General features: G+C 37.7%; 1 protein-coding gene across 1 annotated transcript in view; it reads right to left on the reverse strand.

Moving 5' to 3' along the window:
* Window positions 1–14201, reverse strand: part of LOC145241678 (uncharacterized) — an 85990-nt gene extending 71789 nt beyond the window's left edge. Inside the window, exons 1-2 of the mRNA XM_080104806.1 lie at window positions 13677–14201; window positions 1254–2796 (exon numbers count right to left, since the gene is read on the reverse strand). Of these exons, the coding sequence (XP_079960932.1) occupies window positions 1254–2106 (853 nt within the window). The 5' untranslated portion in view covers window positions 2107–2796; window positions 13677–14201. The remainder of the gene's footprint in view (window positions 1–1253; window positions 2797–13676) is intronic.
* Window positions 14202–14634: the final 433 nt, after the last annotated feature.

Consider the following 14634-nt stretch of genomic DNA (forward strand, 5'->3'; position numbering starts at 1 on the left):
AGAACATTTTTAAATCATTCTTAAGATCCTAATATTTTTATATTTCATTTTACTTCAGTTGAAGTTTACAGAAATCAAAGGGGCCCCCTTTCAGGGAGGCTAATACTTGATCTCTATATGAACATAATTTTCCTCTCCCCAATTATGTTTTTTAAAATTTTCTCATCAGTTTCTTAAAGCTGGTGATAAAGAATGCCAAACATTCACTCGTTAACTCAGACATTCTACCAAGAGATCTTTTTAAGATTTTGATCATCCCTTTGATTGCAATTGTTTGAATCTCTCTTGCACTTGGTTCACTGGGTATATTTGACAGGTAGTCATTCTTTTTCATGAGTCCAGTTGCTCCTATAATTACTGGAATGATAGAGATTTATGTTTTTCTTATCAGTTTGTTCGAGTTGGGATGGAGCATCCTACCAGATGCCATACATTGACTTGCTCAGATATTCCAACCAAAAGATCTTTTTAAGATTCTGACCGTCCCTTTCAATTCAATTGTTTGAATCGCCCTTGTACTTGGTTCACTGGGTATATTTGCCAGGTAATTTTTGAAATTCTTTTTCATGAGTTGCTCATATAATAACTGGAATGATAGAGATCTTCCCAAGATTCCAGTTTCTTTTCATGTCGTACATAAGACTTTTTCGTATTTCATTATATTTTCCCTCTCAGTTTTGTTTAACCCAGCATCATTGGAGAAACTAACTTCTACTAAGTTTGCTTCTTCTCCTTCTTGTCCTATGTAACTATGTCAGGTTTTATAGCTCCGTTTTCTAGGTACATAGCTGTAGGAATTGGATAGTGATAGTGGATGGTGTATGGCTTATTTCTGACTGCTCTCTCTGATATATGTTCCCAGGATTTGCTTCAACTTTTTCCAAATCGTCCAGTGGGGGTATTTATGCACTCCATTGTGTCGGGTCATATAGTAGCCATCCAGCAGAACCTTACAGTTGGACGTCAAGTGTCTCACACTCTCTACTTTTGTGTGGCAGAATCTGCACTTGATGTCATTGCTTAGAGCACTCATTTTCTTAAAAGCATTGCTCATCAAGTCTTGATCTCGGGCAGCCATTTTTATGCAGTGTGTCCTCATCTGAGCATCAAAATTCTTTCCAATTAAAAGAAGAATGACATACTTGACAAGTATATCACCTTTTCTCCCATGTGTGTTTGCATATGAGAAATTTCCACTGATTTCTGAGTCAATGTTTAGCTACACACCACACATCAATGTGTTTTCTATCAACTGTGTGTTCGCATATGTGTGACTAACGATGATTTATGCCTAAAAGAACAGCCACACTCTGTGCAAGAATATGGCTTTTCTCCAGTGTGTATTCGCATATGTTGCACTAAATTTGATTTCTCCCTAAAAGAAGATGTGCAAACTGTACAAGAATGTGGCTTTTTATCAGAGTGTGTTCGCATATGAGCATCTAATGAGTTTTTATGAGTAAAACAAGAGCAACAAACGGCACATGAATATGGTTTTTCTCCACTATGTATTCGTAAATGTTCAGCTAAACTTTCTCTCCGATTAAAGGAAGAGCAACAAACTTGACAAGAATATGGTTTTTCTTCACTATGAGTTCGCATATGTTTACTTAATGAACTGCTTTCGCTAAAACAAACGTCACACACAGTACAAGCATATGGCTTTTCGCCAGTATGAATTCGCACATGAGCAACCAACGTTGCTTTCTGAGTAAATGATGATAAACACACTTGACAAGAATATGGCTTCTCACCAGTATGTATTTGCACATGCTTATTCAAAGTGGACTTTTCACTAAACGAATTGCCACAAACTTCACAACGAAATGGTTTTTCTCCAGTATGTGTTCGAACATGTGCAGCTAAACTATCTTTCCGTTTAAAAGAAGATGAACAAACTTTACAAGAATATGGTTTCACTACATTATGTGTTCGCATATGTACAACTAGTTTCGACTTGTGTGCACAAGAAAAGTCACATATTCGACAAGGATATTGAGTTTCTCCAGTATGTTTTTGCATGTGTTTTGCTAATGTTGACTTATATTTAAAAGAAGAGTCACACTCGTTGCAAGAATATAGTTTGTCTGGCGTATAATTTTGCATTTTTTTTAATCAAGGGGTTCCCAACATTGGGTGCTTGCCCTCCCAGGAGGTGTGAGACACTATTCTAGGGGGTACAGTTAAAGTTTACATGAAAGATTAGAATATTGGCTATATGTTATTCTTTTGTGTTTTATTTATAATTTGTATTTATCAACTTCTTGCTTTATTTTAAGGTTAAGTATTGTTATTAAGTGGCCATTAAATACATGGTTAGATAGACTTGATTCAACCATGTATTTAATCACGAGATTAGAAAGTTGGGGTGAGATTTGAGCAAAATTTCTTGAGGGGTGCAGACCAAAAAAAAGTTGGGAACTACTGCTTTATTTGAAAGTACTTGATTTTTCTGACTTGTTTTCAATTTAGAAAATGAACGATTCACATTCAGAAACTGAACTTCTGAAAACATTCAATAAAAAAGAAGACGATTAACAATGTTAGCTTTCATGCATGATTCAATGTTGCATTTCCTTAAGAAAATCCATATATATTCACAAGAATATGTTTTTAGTCCAATTTGTATTTTTTTCAAGAAATCAAAATGCTTCACAATGATTCTTGATTTTCTTTGGAGATAGAATCGTTCTTGGTTGTTGTTACATTCAAAACGTTTCAGCCATCACAGTCAACCTTTTGTGGTAAACCGTTTCAGAAAATGAAAGTCCATCAAAGTCCTTTACACAGGAACATCTGTAATAAAAAAAAATAAAAATTATTTTTTATTAATTACATTCTTATGCATGCATAAATCTAACAATGATATGAAACAAGAGAAAGTAGCAACCGTAGTTTAAGTCATTGTCCCTAACAGTGCTAGCTTATACATAGATGTCAGAAAGAAAATAACGAAATACTATGGCATAAAAAGGCATTGGAATCTTAGGAAAATCTCCATCATTCCAGTAATTATACAAGTAATCACAATTGTGAAGAATAATTTCAAAACTGAAAACAAAAATATATTGAAACAGTGAAGCAAATGAAGAATAGGTTTAGTGAATAAGAATGTTATCTGGTGGCAAAAGGACAATATACAAAATATATGAGTTGAGCAAGCTGGCTTTTCTCATATATTTTGAAAGTGATGACCAGAAGAATGAAATATTCAGGTTAGCTAAACAGATGCAAATACAAATATAGACATTGTTAGAGAAAAGTGCTTTTAAAATGAAAATAGTAATAACTGAACAGGATAAGAGTGCTTAGAAATGATATAAAAGATTACTGAGTAATGATATTTTACTAAACTATGAAAACTTAGAAGTTGCATAAACAATTTCTAGTTCAGTTATAAAAATTGTGAAAGAAATTGAAAGACCAGTTATAAGATGGAGGAAGGTAAGGCTGTATGACCTTCAGGCATTATTGCAGAAACATTGAAGGTTGCAAATGAAACATGCATTGAAAAATCAGATTATAAAAGAAGAGATTGTCCTAAAAGCCAATTTGGGACAGTGACAAAGGAAAGGGCTTAGAGATGAACATAATTACCAATGTTAAAAGTTGATGTATCATATGCTGAGAAGAGTTGAGGGAATAATTGAGCTGAAAATAGAAGTCATATAAACATAGATTAAAGACAGTTTGACTTTATGCCTTGAGAAAATACAATTGATGTAATATTTCTTCAGAAAAAAAATGCAACAGACGTATGTAGATAAGAGTAAGCATCTGCATTTTGCTTTAGTCGATTTAGAAAAATCGTTTGATGCTAAAATTTGTTGCCGGGTGGATTTGCATCCTTTAGCGAGCAGTTGATAAACGTTATTCAAGCAATGTACAGAGAAGCACAAAGTCGTGTTAGGATTAACAGCACATTTAGTGACAGATTTAATGTCAAAGTGAGAGTACATCAGAATAATGTACTTAGTCTGTTGCTTAGAAGTATTATTCAGAAAGTGTCTTGTGGGTTGTCTTTAAGACATGTTGTATGCTGGTAAGTTAGTGCTTGCCTATAAAACATTGGAGTGTGTACTTTATAAGTTGGAGTGAATGTTATCAAAACCAAAGATAATTAATTAGAGTGTTGTTTATATCCAGTGCCCCTTATTAAGGAGTTAACTTTTGCCTGTATTAAAACACTCAACTGTATGTAAGCAAATATGAAACAATATCACTTTCATCAAGGTCAACACTTGCAATTGCTTTACTATCATAGAAATATAGGTATATGTACTGCAGTCAATGAACAGGCAAAAATCACTGCTCACGCAAATTCTTCCAACTGACTTTGCCGCTTCTCAAACGTCAAATGATTTCTCCTTCCTCTCCCACCCACAAGTGACCTGTTTTTATGAGGCATGCAGACGTGATCCTGTGAGACTTTGTTCACTACAAAACACCACGGCCGCCATGATGGACTCTTTCTTTCTTTCTCGACGCATGCGACTCACAGGACAGACAGACACGAGGACGTTTGTACGGCAAGCCATTTTCCCCACACTCCTCCCTGATCTCATGATCACAGAGATAGGCGAGCATCTCTGTCTCTTCTGGGAGGCTACTAATTTCAGAGTCACTGTCTGATGCTGCAATCCAGAGAGATGCTTCACTAGATTCTGACTCTGATTCACTCATGTTGTCTAGTGATGGTTGTGTTACTAACCGTATGTCTTTAACATGACGGGGCACGCCGTCGACCCGCACCGCTTGTGGGCTGATTATTTCAGTGACTCGCCCAACTTTATACCTTGTCGTGCACTTGCCTCACGGATTTTTGATCCACACAACATCCCCTTTCCTCACTCTCTCTCCGGCTACTCCCAGTTCAGGTAGCCCTTCACCCTGACGTGATATCTATGCAATGTATCAGCCGGCACCATAGAGAGTGAAACATCATCTTTCAGGGTTACATTGTACAAATAAACTGCTTCAAAGACTGTGCAGCCTGATCTAGCCACGATTGTTTTGATGATTCGATGATTCCGTTCAATAATCCCGTTTCCACTAGGTACATGGGCGCATCGAAACCTCAGATGTATTCCCCCCAGCTGTCAGTAAACTTCTTAAACTGCTCACTGGTAAATGCAGCACCATTGTCAAGCAATATCTCTGTTAGAAGTCCACGTTCAAGGAAAATATTGTTTAGTTGACGGACAATAGTGACTGTATCTTGTCGATGCAGCATACGCCATATGGCAAACCTTGACGGACCGCAATCAATGAGTCAGGAAATCCTCGCCATTGTAGTGAGTAATGTCTATCACTAGCCGGCTCCAGTGGCTCCTAACTTCCAACTCCCCCTTTTCCCAGCGAATGGGTGCCAGGTTAATGGACTGGCATTCCATGCAGTTTTTGATCACTTTCATGACGTCTGCTCTTCGCACTCTTGGTTCAACCAACTTAGCAAAATATAGGGTTCGCTTGACTCCAGGATGCCCGCTTTGTTGGTGGATTTCTTTAATCCGATTAGATTGACCAGGGATCATAGATGCAGCACAGGGAGGTTGCGTGGGTTCAACAGTTCTTTTTATGAAATCAAGCCATCTTTGAGGTACCCTTGTTAAACAATCTGCCTTATTTATACTGGATCTGACCAGGGACACCTCCATTGATAGTGCATATTCGTTCACCAGGCTCACGATCGTGTTGAGCCGTCGATGGATGAGCATCTCACTCGTGGCTTTGGTTCGCACTCTAGCCCGTCCGGTAAGGATGTCTGAAATCCACTTATGGACACAAGCAGAATCTGTGAATAGTCGCAAGGTGGTTGTCTTCCAAAGGATTGCCAAGTTTATTCCCTTGATCACTCCATCGAGTTCTGCCAGGTTTGTGTGTTGGGAGTCCTTTTCTGGGTGCAACCAGCAAGCGTCTTCCACTACAACTCAATCATGGACTAACGACATGCCAATGGCAAGAGAGCTTGCGTCAACCCATACACTACGGTCCTGGCTGTCAACACACCATCTGCCCCATGCTGGATCTTCTTTGTGCACTCTGGTGAGGACCTCTCTACCATTGTATTGAGAGGGGCATCATAAATTTTATCATCCGGTGGTGACGTCAGAGGCTCTCCGTTTGATGAATGCCACTGCAATACGAAGCCAGCCACCCACAGGAAGGTGTCCAACCAACTTTTTGAACAATGAAATTATATTCCATCGCGTAAAAACAGAGCGCATACCTGGGATTTCATTGCCTCGTTTCCAACACAGGACATTATCTTCTTCCTAGACCTGCAAACCGAGCACTATTGCACCGTCCCATAACCTTTCTGGTTGCTTCCTGAGAAGGCCAAAGTTGTGAAGATGTTCTTTTACGCGCGTTGCAGGCACAATTTCTTCATCCACATGCACATCGTCAATATATGCAGATGTTGCCCGCTGAATGTGTTCATCCTTAGTCAATATAGCGTCAACAATCCTTTGCATAATAATTGGCGCCACATTGTTCAAATCCCATGCAGGTTAAGCAATACTCCCTTGATGAGCACCGTTTGATAGCACAGATACATTAGATCCTGCTTGCCGCCATTCCCTCAACTTCTCGGTACATGCATCTGCGCAGGCTGTAAAAGGATTTACGTTCCCGATAGTCAAGTATCGGCTTCATCTTCTGTTTATTATGCTGGATAACCACCATGGGATCAGACACTTTGGGGGCTCAATTCCTTCTCTGGATAAGGAACTAGCCATCCATTTTTTATCCAAGTCTGTAGTTCCTTATCATATTCTCCACGAACTCCCGGGGGAATTTTATATTCCAAAACCCTATTGTAGAACTTCCCGGGTGGCTGCTCGTCTGACCATTTCCAAGAAACTGTCCAGGATCTTGTACGCTGGTCGAATTCCTCTTGGAAGTCAGGCTGTTCCAGTTTTATGGATGCACCCAGAGCAAGGCAAGCGTTAAAGAAATGTACCTTACTTTCACTATCAATATGGACACCACCCAATTCTTTGATAATGTCCAAGAAGGTCCTCGCTCACAACCTGGGCTCGTACGGTTATTGTAGGCCCATCACCGACACGTGTACGAATGACACTAACTCCACAAGAGGCTAGCATGCCCCCGCCGACTGTCAGTACTGGAATCCTATTCTTGTCCATGCGGCACAGCATGCCTTGCAAACGAGAGTCTGCGTGCACCCTGTGTCTACGAGCGCAAAGTGTTCACGCCCGTTCATGCGCACTCTCACTGCAGGTAGCGCTTTATTTGTCATTGATCTGGGGAGAATACTGGCGCTATAGTTTACTCCCCTTGTCCGTTACGTGACCTAGCTTGCTGCACCGGTAGCAACACATGCATCTTGGTGTTTCCTGAGCAGACATGTCCTTTACACTGCTTCGGCTTTGGCAGTCCCTAGAAAAGTGGTTTGGCCAGCCACATTTATAGCAGTTTACGCCATCTTCTAATGGAGTAGATGCTTCTGCGGCTGCTAGTACTGGCTTCGCATCTTTTTCTTTTAAAATATTGCGGGCTCTAGCCAACAATTCCTGAAGCCCAATCTCACTAAGCCTTTACGAGTCTTGTGAGAAAGGCACAACTCAATATGCGTTCAGTCACTCCACCAAACGGCACAGCTAATCTCTTTAAATCCGCCAAGTAGACGTCCACAGTCTCATCCAACCCAAGCCGCTGTTCAGTGAACTGCCTCCAGGCAATAAAAGGGTTCATAGCAAAGGCTGCGTATAGTGCCTCCTTAACCTCCTCGAGAGTTGGTTCATCTCTGAGCTGTTGATAAACGGAGTATGCCCCCTTGGTCAGCCTCAATGGGATGACAAGTGCGGGATCCTTTATTTTGCAAAGCCGGCAGACCAGCTCAGCCTTTTCCCACCACTCAACTACCGAGGGTCTGGTGGAGGAGCCGTCGAACTCCGGTATCAATCTTAGATCAAACTTGTCCATTGCAAAAAAATGGGCCGAAATAGCTTGCAGTCAGTCAACAGGCAAAAATCACTGCTCACACAAATTCTTCCAACTGACTTTGCCGCTTCTCAAATTTCAAATGATTTCTCCTTCCTCTCCCACCCACAAGTGACCTGTTTTTATGAGGCATGTACATGTGATCCAGCGAGACTTCTTTGTTCACTACAAAACGTCACAGCCACCATGATGGACTCTTTCTTTCTTGACGCGTGCGCCTCAAAGGACAGACAGACACGAGGACGTTTGTACGGTAAGCCATTTTCCCCACATGTACCACAACCGTCAATTATTTCTAGCCCTAAAAAGATGTAGAAAGAAAGCAATGTAGTCAAAAATTAAGTTTTTTATGAAGCCAGGTAAAATTCTGAAAGTTAAAAAGGTTTAAAAAATCTTTTTTTTTAATCAAAATTTACAACTAACTTGCCACAAAGTAGTTGCTCATTTAAAAAACAATTCTAAAATCTGAAATATATATTTTTTAATTCCGTTTTTGCAAACATTCTTTTAGGTTATTTTAATGTAAGCGCCCCCAAAAAGTAGAATCTAATATTTTTGGAGTAAAAAAGAACTATGATGGGTTTAGTAATAAAAATAATTTACCACTTATTTATTATAATAAATCCTGATTATATATATATATATATATATATATATATATATATATATATATATATATATATATATATATATATATATTGTACAACAATCTAACTACTTTAAAATGCCTGGCTATCTCCCACTCTGCCGTAAGGACTCTGACAGACATATGCACAGACTTTGAGTCTACATTCCTAACACCCTCCCCTTGACTAGAGAAAGAAAACTAGAATTGGACAATCAAGCCTTTATGAGCTTTAAACTAAACATACAACATAACATTAGCTACTTTTATTTTCTCTACCGCTCTCCCTCGACCCAGGATTGCACCATAATTAACAAAGTCTCTGACAGCATAGACACAGCACTCTCCCTCGACACTAGCGCACAAGTACATGTATTTGGAGACTTTAATGTCCACCACAAAAACTGGCTTGGATTCTCTACTTACACAGATGCAGCGGGCAGCACAACACATAGCTTCTCTATATCTCACTCCCTATCACAAATGGTTACGTTTCCAACCCATTTCCCTGACCAGCAAGAACAACACGCATCATTTCTAGATCTGTTTCTGACCACAGTTCCCAAGGATTGTATAACAAATGCTGACAGCCCACTCAGGAATGCTGTTCATGCAGTGATAATGGTTAAAATCGACCTAAACTCTAGACCCAAGACTGAAGAGCCAGTGCTCAAAACAACGAGATATTATAAAAAGGCTAACTGGGAAGCCATCAGAGATCTTATCAGAGATGTCTGATGGTGAAATATTTTTCTCTTCCTGCTGAACAGTGCGCAAATGAGACCACTGAATGGTTCAAAACAGCAATTGAAGCACATGTTCTCATGCGGAAATTTTATAGCAAGTCCCACTCTCCCCAATTGTTTACTTCTACTTGCGCAACTGCCATTGCTCAAAGGCAGCATGCATACCACAGATTTAACCGACATAAATCCAGTTCAAACAGACAGAAGTATATAGAAACTAGACGTAATGTTAAGAAAGAAATGGCGACAGCTAAGAGAGAATTTACTGAAACCACTAAAAAATGCATAGAAGCACAAAAATTAGGAACGCATGACTTCTGGAAAATCTACAACAGTGTAGTAAATAATGGGCAATCAACAATTCCCCCATTAACCAACAATCATGAGGTTGTTTGCTCAGCAACTGAAAAGGCTAACATGCTTGCCAGTCGGTTTGCCTCCAACTCCACGCTGGACCCTTCCAACCACCCCCTGCCTGACTTTCCTTTGTGGACAGACGCCATGCTAGACGATTTAAAAATCACCCCTGCTCAGGTGCATGCTATCATAAAAAACCTTGACGCTTCAAAAGCATGTGGACCCGATCTCATCCCAGCTGTGCTATTAAAAAAGTGCTCAGCCGAAGTAGCTCCAGTTCTCTCCAAACTCTACAACAAATGCCTTAATGAATCATGCTTTCCGGACTGTTGGAAAACTGCTTCTGTGGTACCAGTATTCAAGAATTCTCATGAAAGAACTGACCCATCTAATAATCGCCCCATTAGCCTCCTCCCACTTTTTGCCAAAATATTTGAGACCTTAATTAACCATGCTCTAGTCCATCACCTTACAGTTGCTAAACTTCTGACTGACAAACAATATGGATTTAGACAAACCCATTCCACAGCAGACATCCTCACTGTAATCTCTGAACGTATATACCATTCACTGGACAAAGCGGGGGAGGGCAGAGCGGTAGCTCTAGATATATCTAAGGCTTTTGACAGAGTATGGCATGAGGGTCTCCTCAAGAAAATTAGATCATACGGTATCACTGGTAGAATACTTAACATAATTAAATCCTTCTTAGATAAGAGAAAAATCCAGGTTGTCCTCGACGGTCATACATGTAAACAATATGATATAAATGCGGAAGTGCCTCAGAGGTCTATCCTTGGACCTCTATTGTTCCTAATATTCATTAATAACCGCCCCGAAAAAATTGCCTCTGAGATGGGTATATATGCTGATGACACCACACTCTATAATAGGCATGACAGGAACACAAATGAACACATATCTAAAGAAATGGCAAAAACACTAGAGGATGACCTCCAATCTGTAGTGGAATGGGGACAAAAATGGATGGTCACATTCAATTCTGCCAAGACTAAACTGGTTTCCTTCAATAATTACAAGAAACCTTCTCTGCCACAAGTAGCAATGGCCAGTGACTCTTTATCTGAGAGTACATCTTTCAAACTGCTTGGTCTAACGTTCACAGGAAACATGAGTTGGAACAATTACATTAAAAGCGTTGCCAGGGCCACTGCAAAGAAGGTAGGCTCTCTCTACCGTGCTAGAAAACTACTAACACTCAAAAGTATCCTGTATCTCTATAAGGCCACCATTCGCCCATGTATGGAGTATTGTTGTCACATTTGGGCTGGTGCATCTGCTACTAGTCTCTCGCTCCTAGACAATGTTCAAAAGAGAGTTGCAAATCTGATTGATAGGCCCTGAACTGGCAGCTAAGCTTCAGCCTCTGTCCCATCAACGTGATGTTGCATCCCCCTGCCTGTTCTACAAGTATTTTAATGGTGAATGCTCTGGCGAACTGCAGACACTTGTGCTCCCATGACGTAGACACCCTCGACAAACCCGACAGGCAGCTAAATCCCACCCGCACACAGTAGAGATCCCTAGATGTAAAAGATCTTTCTACTCCAGTAGTTTCTTCCTCAGAACCGCTAAACTCTGGAATTCCATTCCAGGCCACTGCTTCCCCAACTGTACTGACATGCAGAAGTTCAAGTGTAACGTGAACCGACATCTTGCTGCTCAAATCCAAACATAGTACCCAGTAGTTGTTGCCCCTAATTGTGCCTTGTTTAGGGTGAAAATGTAAAAAAAAAAAAAAAAAATACCTTCTATATAATGTGATCACAAATTAAATATTACGAATATATATATGTGTGTGTGTGTGTGTGTGTGTGTGTGTGAGTTTTTACAATATAATTAAATATGTTTTTAAGTCTTTTTCAAAGTGTTTTTAACATGTTTTATTAACTACTTGCCCTCATATATATATATATATATATATATATATATATATATATATATATATATTATACAGTACCTTATATATAAAATGATCACAATTTAAATATTACAAAGAATTGATTACTTGTATTCTTTGTCAGAGAATAGAATATTATATTTCAAAATCTAAATAACTGTTTGCTTCTCATTTACTTACTATATTACTTAATGGAACCTCCCTCAGTCTAAAACGATTTCTTATTATGCCAATGAATAACATAATATTTTTGGGATGATTTAGATTTCTGGGTTTTCTTTTCCAACAGTTAGCATGATACGTTTTAGTTACAAACACATAGCTAACAACATATTTTATGTGACTTTTTAACAGTATTTTGTATATATTTTTTTTTATTTTTAAATAATTATCAAGACTTTAAATATTTAGGTGTTAATTCGCTGCCATTTTTCTTGTTCTCACCTAACGTTTGACAGTATATGTTTTTCGAACTGTATAAACGTTTTAGAGTGAGTAAAACGACTAAAAAAACTTTTCCAGATAGGTAGAAGTAGGCACCGCCAAAACTGGGGGGGGGGGGCAGGTCAGTACTTTTTGACGGACCGTCTTTTTAAAAATCTACCAAAAATCAGGTAATTATCCGATCAATACGAAATTTTCAGCGATTATTAGGAGAAGAATGAACTTTATAACAGTGTACTTATTTTTCATGAACGATATTTATATATATATATTTTTTTGCTTACAAAACCCCCCTTGTTTTGAAGTGGGAACAAATATGCTTAAAATAATCATCTGAAACTGAACAAAACATATTGTGTTGTTGTAAGGGACAGAATTATAGATTTAAAAAAAAAAAAAAATTGTTTGCATACCTTATTTTGACGTCTGAATATCAGAACTTCGATTGTGTTTAATTATCCCGCTTTTGAGTTTTGAAGTGTGAAATTCGGTGAATATGTTAAGTAAAATAATTAATTTAAGTTAAGCAAAACAAAAAAAAATTTTTTTTAATATTTATACGAAAAAAGCCATTTTAAAATTTTTGATAAATAAATTAACAATTTTTTTTTAGCGAGCAGAATAATGCATGACCATTATTAAACAGGGCATGCTTTGAATAATCGATACAAAAAAAAAAAAATTCGATAAATATTGTGCCCTTTGTGTTAAAAATAGCATCATTTTTTTCGATCTCGTTTGAAAACGTTTGCCGCCTTTCGACTACGGTGGACTAAACGCGCTGAAATAATTTTTTTTTTTATTCTGCTTTAAATTGCCCCCTCCCATTTTGGGGAGCCTGGTCCCCACACACATACACATTAAAAACCAAACTCATACAAATGGTCACCCATCTGGTACTGGCCAGCCTCAGCTTAATAATACATTGAAATTTTCGTCACTGAAAAATAAGTTTTTTTGGCCTGTTTGGTCTTCCATAGTTTTCTTCTTATCAAAAGAAAACGTAAACAGAGTCTATCTGAACTCTACGTCGACGCGAAATATCTGGTTACCTATATTAATAAGTGGAATTATTTGAAATTCAGGTACTTATATTATAATATTTTTGCATATTCTCTTAGAAAATCATCCTAAATCTTAGTTAGACAATAAATAAATAAATTAATTATTTCAAAAACCCTTTTTTTTTAAGTATTTAAGTACGTTTTTTGTGCAAGACAAAAAATGTCAATTGTTAACTTTTTGGGAAAATTTAACATTTAAAATTGAATTAAAAATAGTAGAAAAAGTTTTACATTATTCTGTTTTCTATATGATAAAATTCAGGGTTTTATATTTCTGGAAAAAAAAAAGTTACTCAGAAATAATGGATTTTAATAAATGTAATTTAGTTTTAAAAAACAACAACAACTTGATTTTGCGGCCATTTTTGGCGGTGCCTCACTGCCTCACTGCCTAGGTAGAAGAGTAACATCTTACTTTGATAAAATTTATTAGTTATATATTTGAATTTTTTTACTACTTTTTCAAATCTCTGTGGATTGTAAAACACACCCGAAGGTCATTTAATAATGTACCCCAAGATAAAAAAAAAAAAAAGTTGGGAAACTCTTACCTTTCAATGAGGAGAAACAAACTGAATATGGAAACAATGAAAAGAAAAAATGGATTTTTGTTTCTGCTGTTGTTGTTGTTTTGTGTTGAAAAGAGCAAGTTTCGTCTGTTTATTAAGATTTTTTAGTTTTTATCGATATATTTTTTCTCTTTTTGTCTATATCCAATTCATGAAACAATAAAATAAAATAAAAAATTGAAAAGAAAATTTTTAAAAAGGAAAAAACATTTAATGCGTGAAATTGCTAAAAGAAAATATTTCAACTGTTAAAAGGGGAAGGTCATCATGAAACGGTGTAAATCATTTTAATGTTCCTTGTGTGAAAAAGTCAATTGTATTGGTTTCTTCGTTAGTGTTGTGAAATTTGGAAAAAGTTTATTTTTATTCGCTACAGTTGGCTATGTACGCTGCTACAGATGGCTACCACGGCCACTTACAGACGCTGGAAATGATTTGAATTTCTTAAACATGTACACGGACGTACAGCAATCTCGAGTTCTTTGTCGAATGTCGTTATTTTTCCGAAGTTACTTATTCACTACTACTACTACTACTACTACTACTACTACTACTACTACTATTATTATTATTATTGTTGTTATTGTTGTTGTTGTTGGTGGTGGTGGTGTGGATGTAATTCGGTGGTGCCCGGAAAACTCGTCTCGGGAAAACTCGTCTCCAGAAAACTCGACCCCGGAAAACTCGTCCCCTTTCGCTAGGTAGGAAAACTGGTCCCTTATTGAATAAATATCGATTGAAAACACATTTTATGATCGTTCTTGAAGGAGATGTTGTTTTTTAAAATAGACTATAGCCCCCTCCCTAATATTTAAAAAAAATATTTTTACTTGTTTAATGTTTTGTTTTTTTTTTAAATAAAATCGATTTTCTAAGTGTCCGTTTTCTACCTAACTGGCTAAGTTCTTAGTGGTTTCATTAGCGAAAAGGGACGGGTTTT

Source organism: Euprymna scolopes, chromosome 20 (genome assembly GCF_053919585.1).
Source record: "Euprymna scolopes isolate OS-2025 chromosome 20, ASM5391958v1, whole genome shotgun sequence".
Classification (NCBI taxonomy): Eukaryota; Metazoa; Mollusca; class Cephalopoda; order Sepiida; family Sepiolidae; genus Euprymna; species Euprymna scolopes.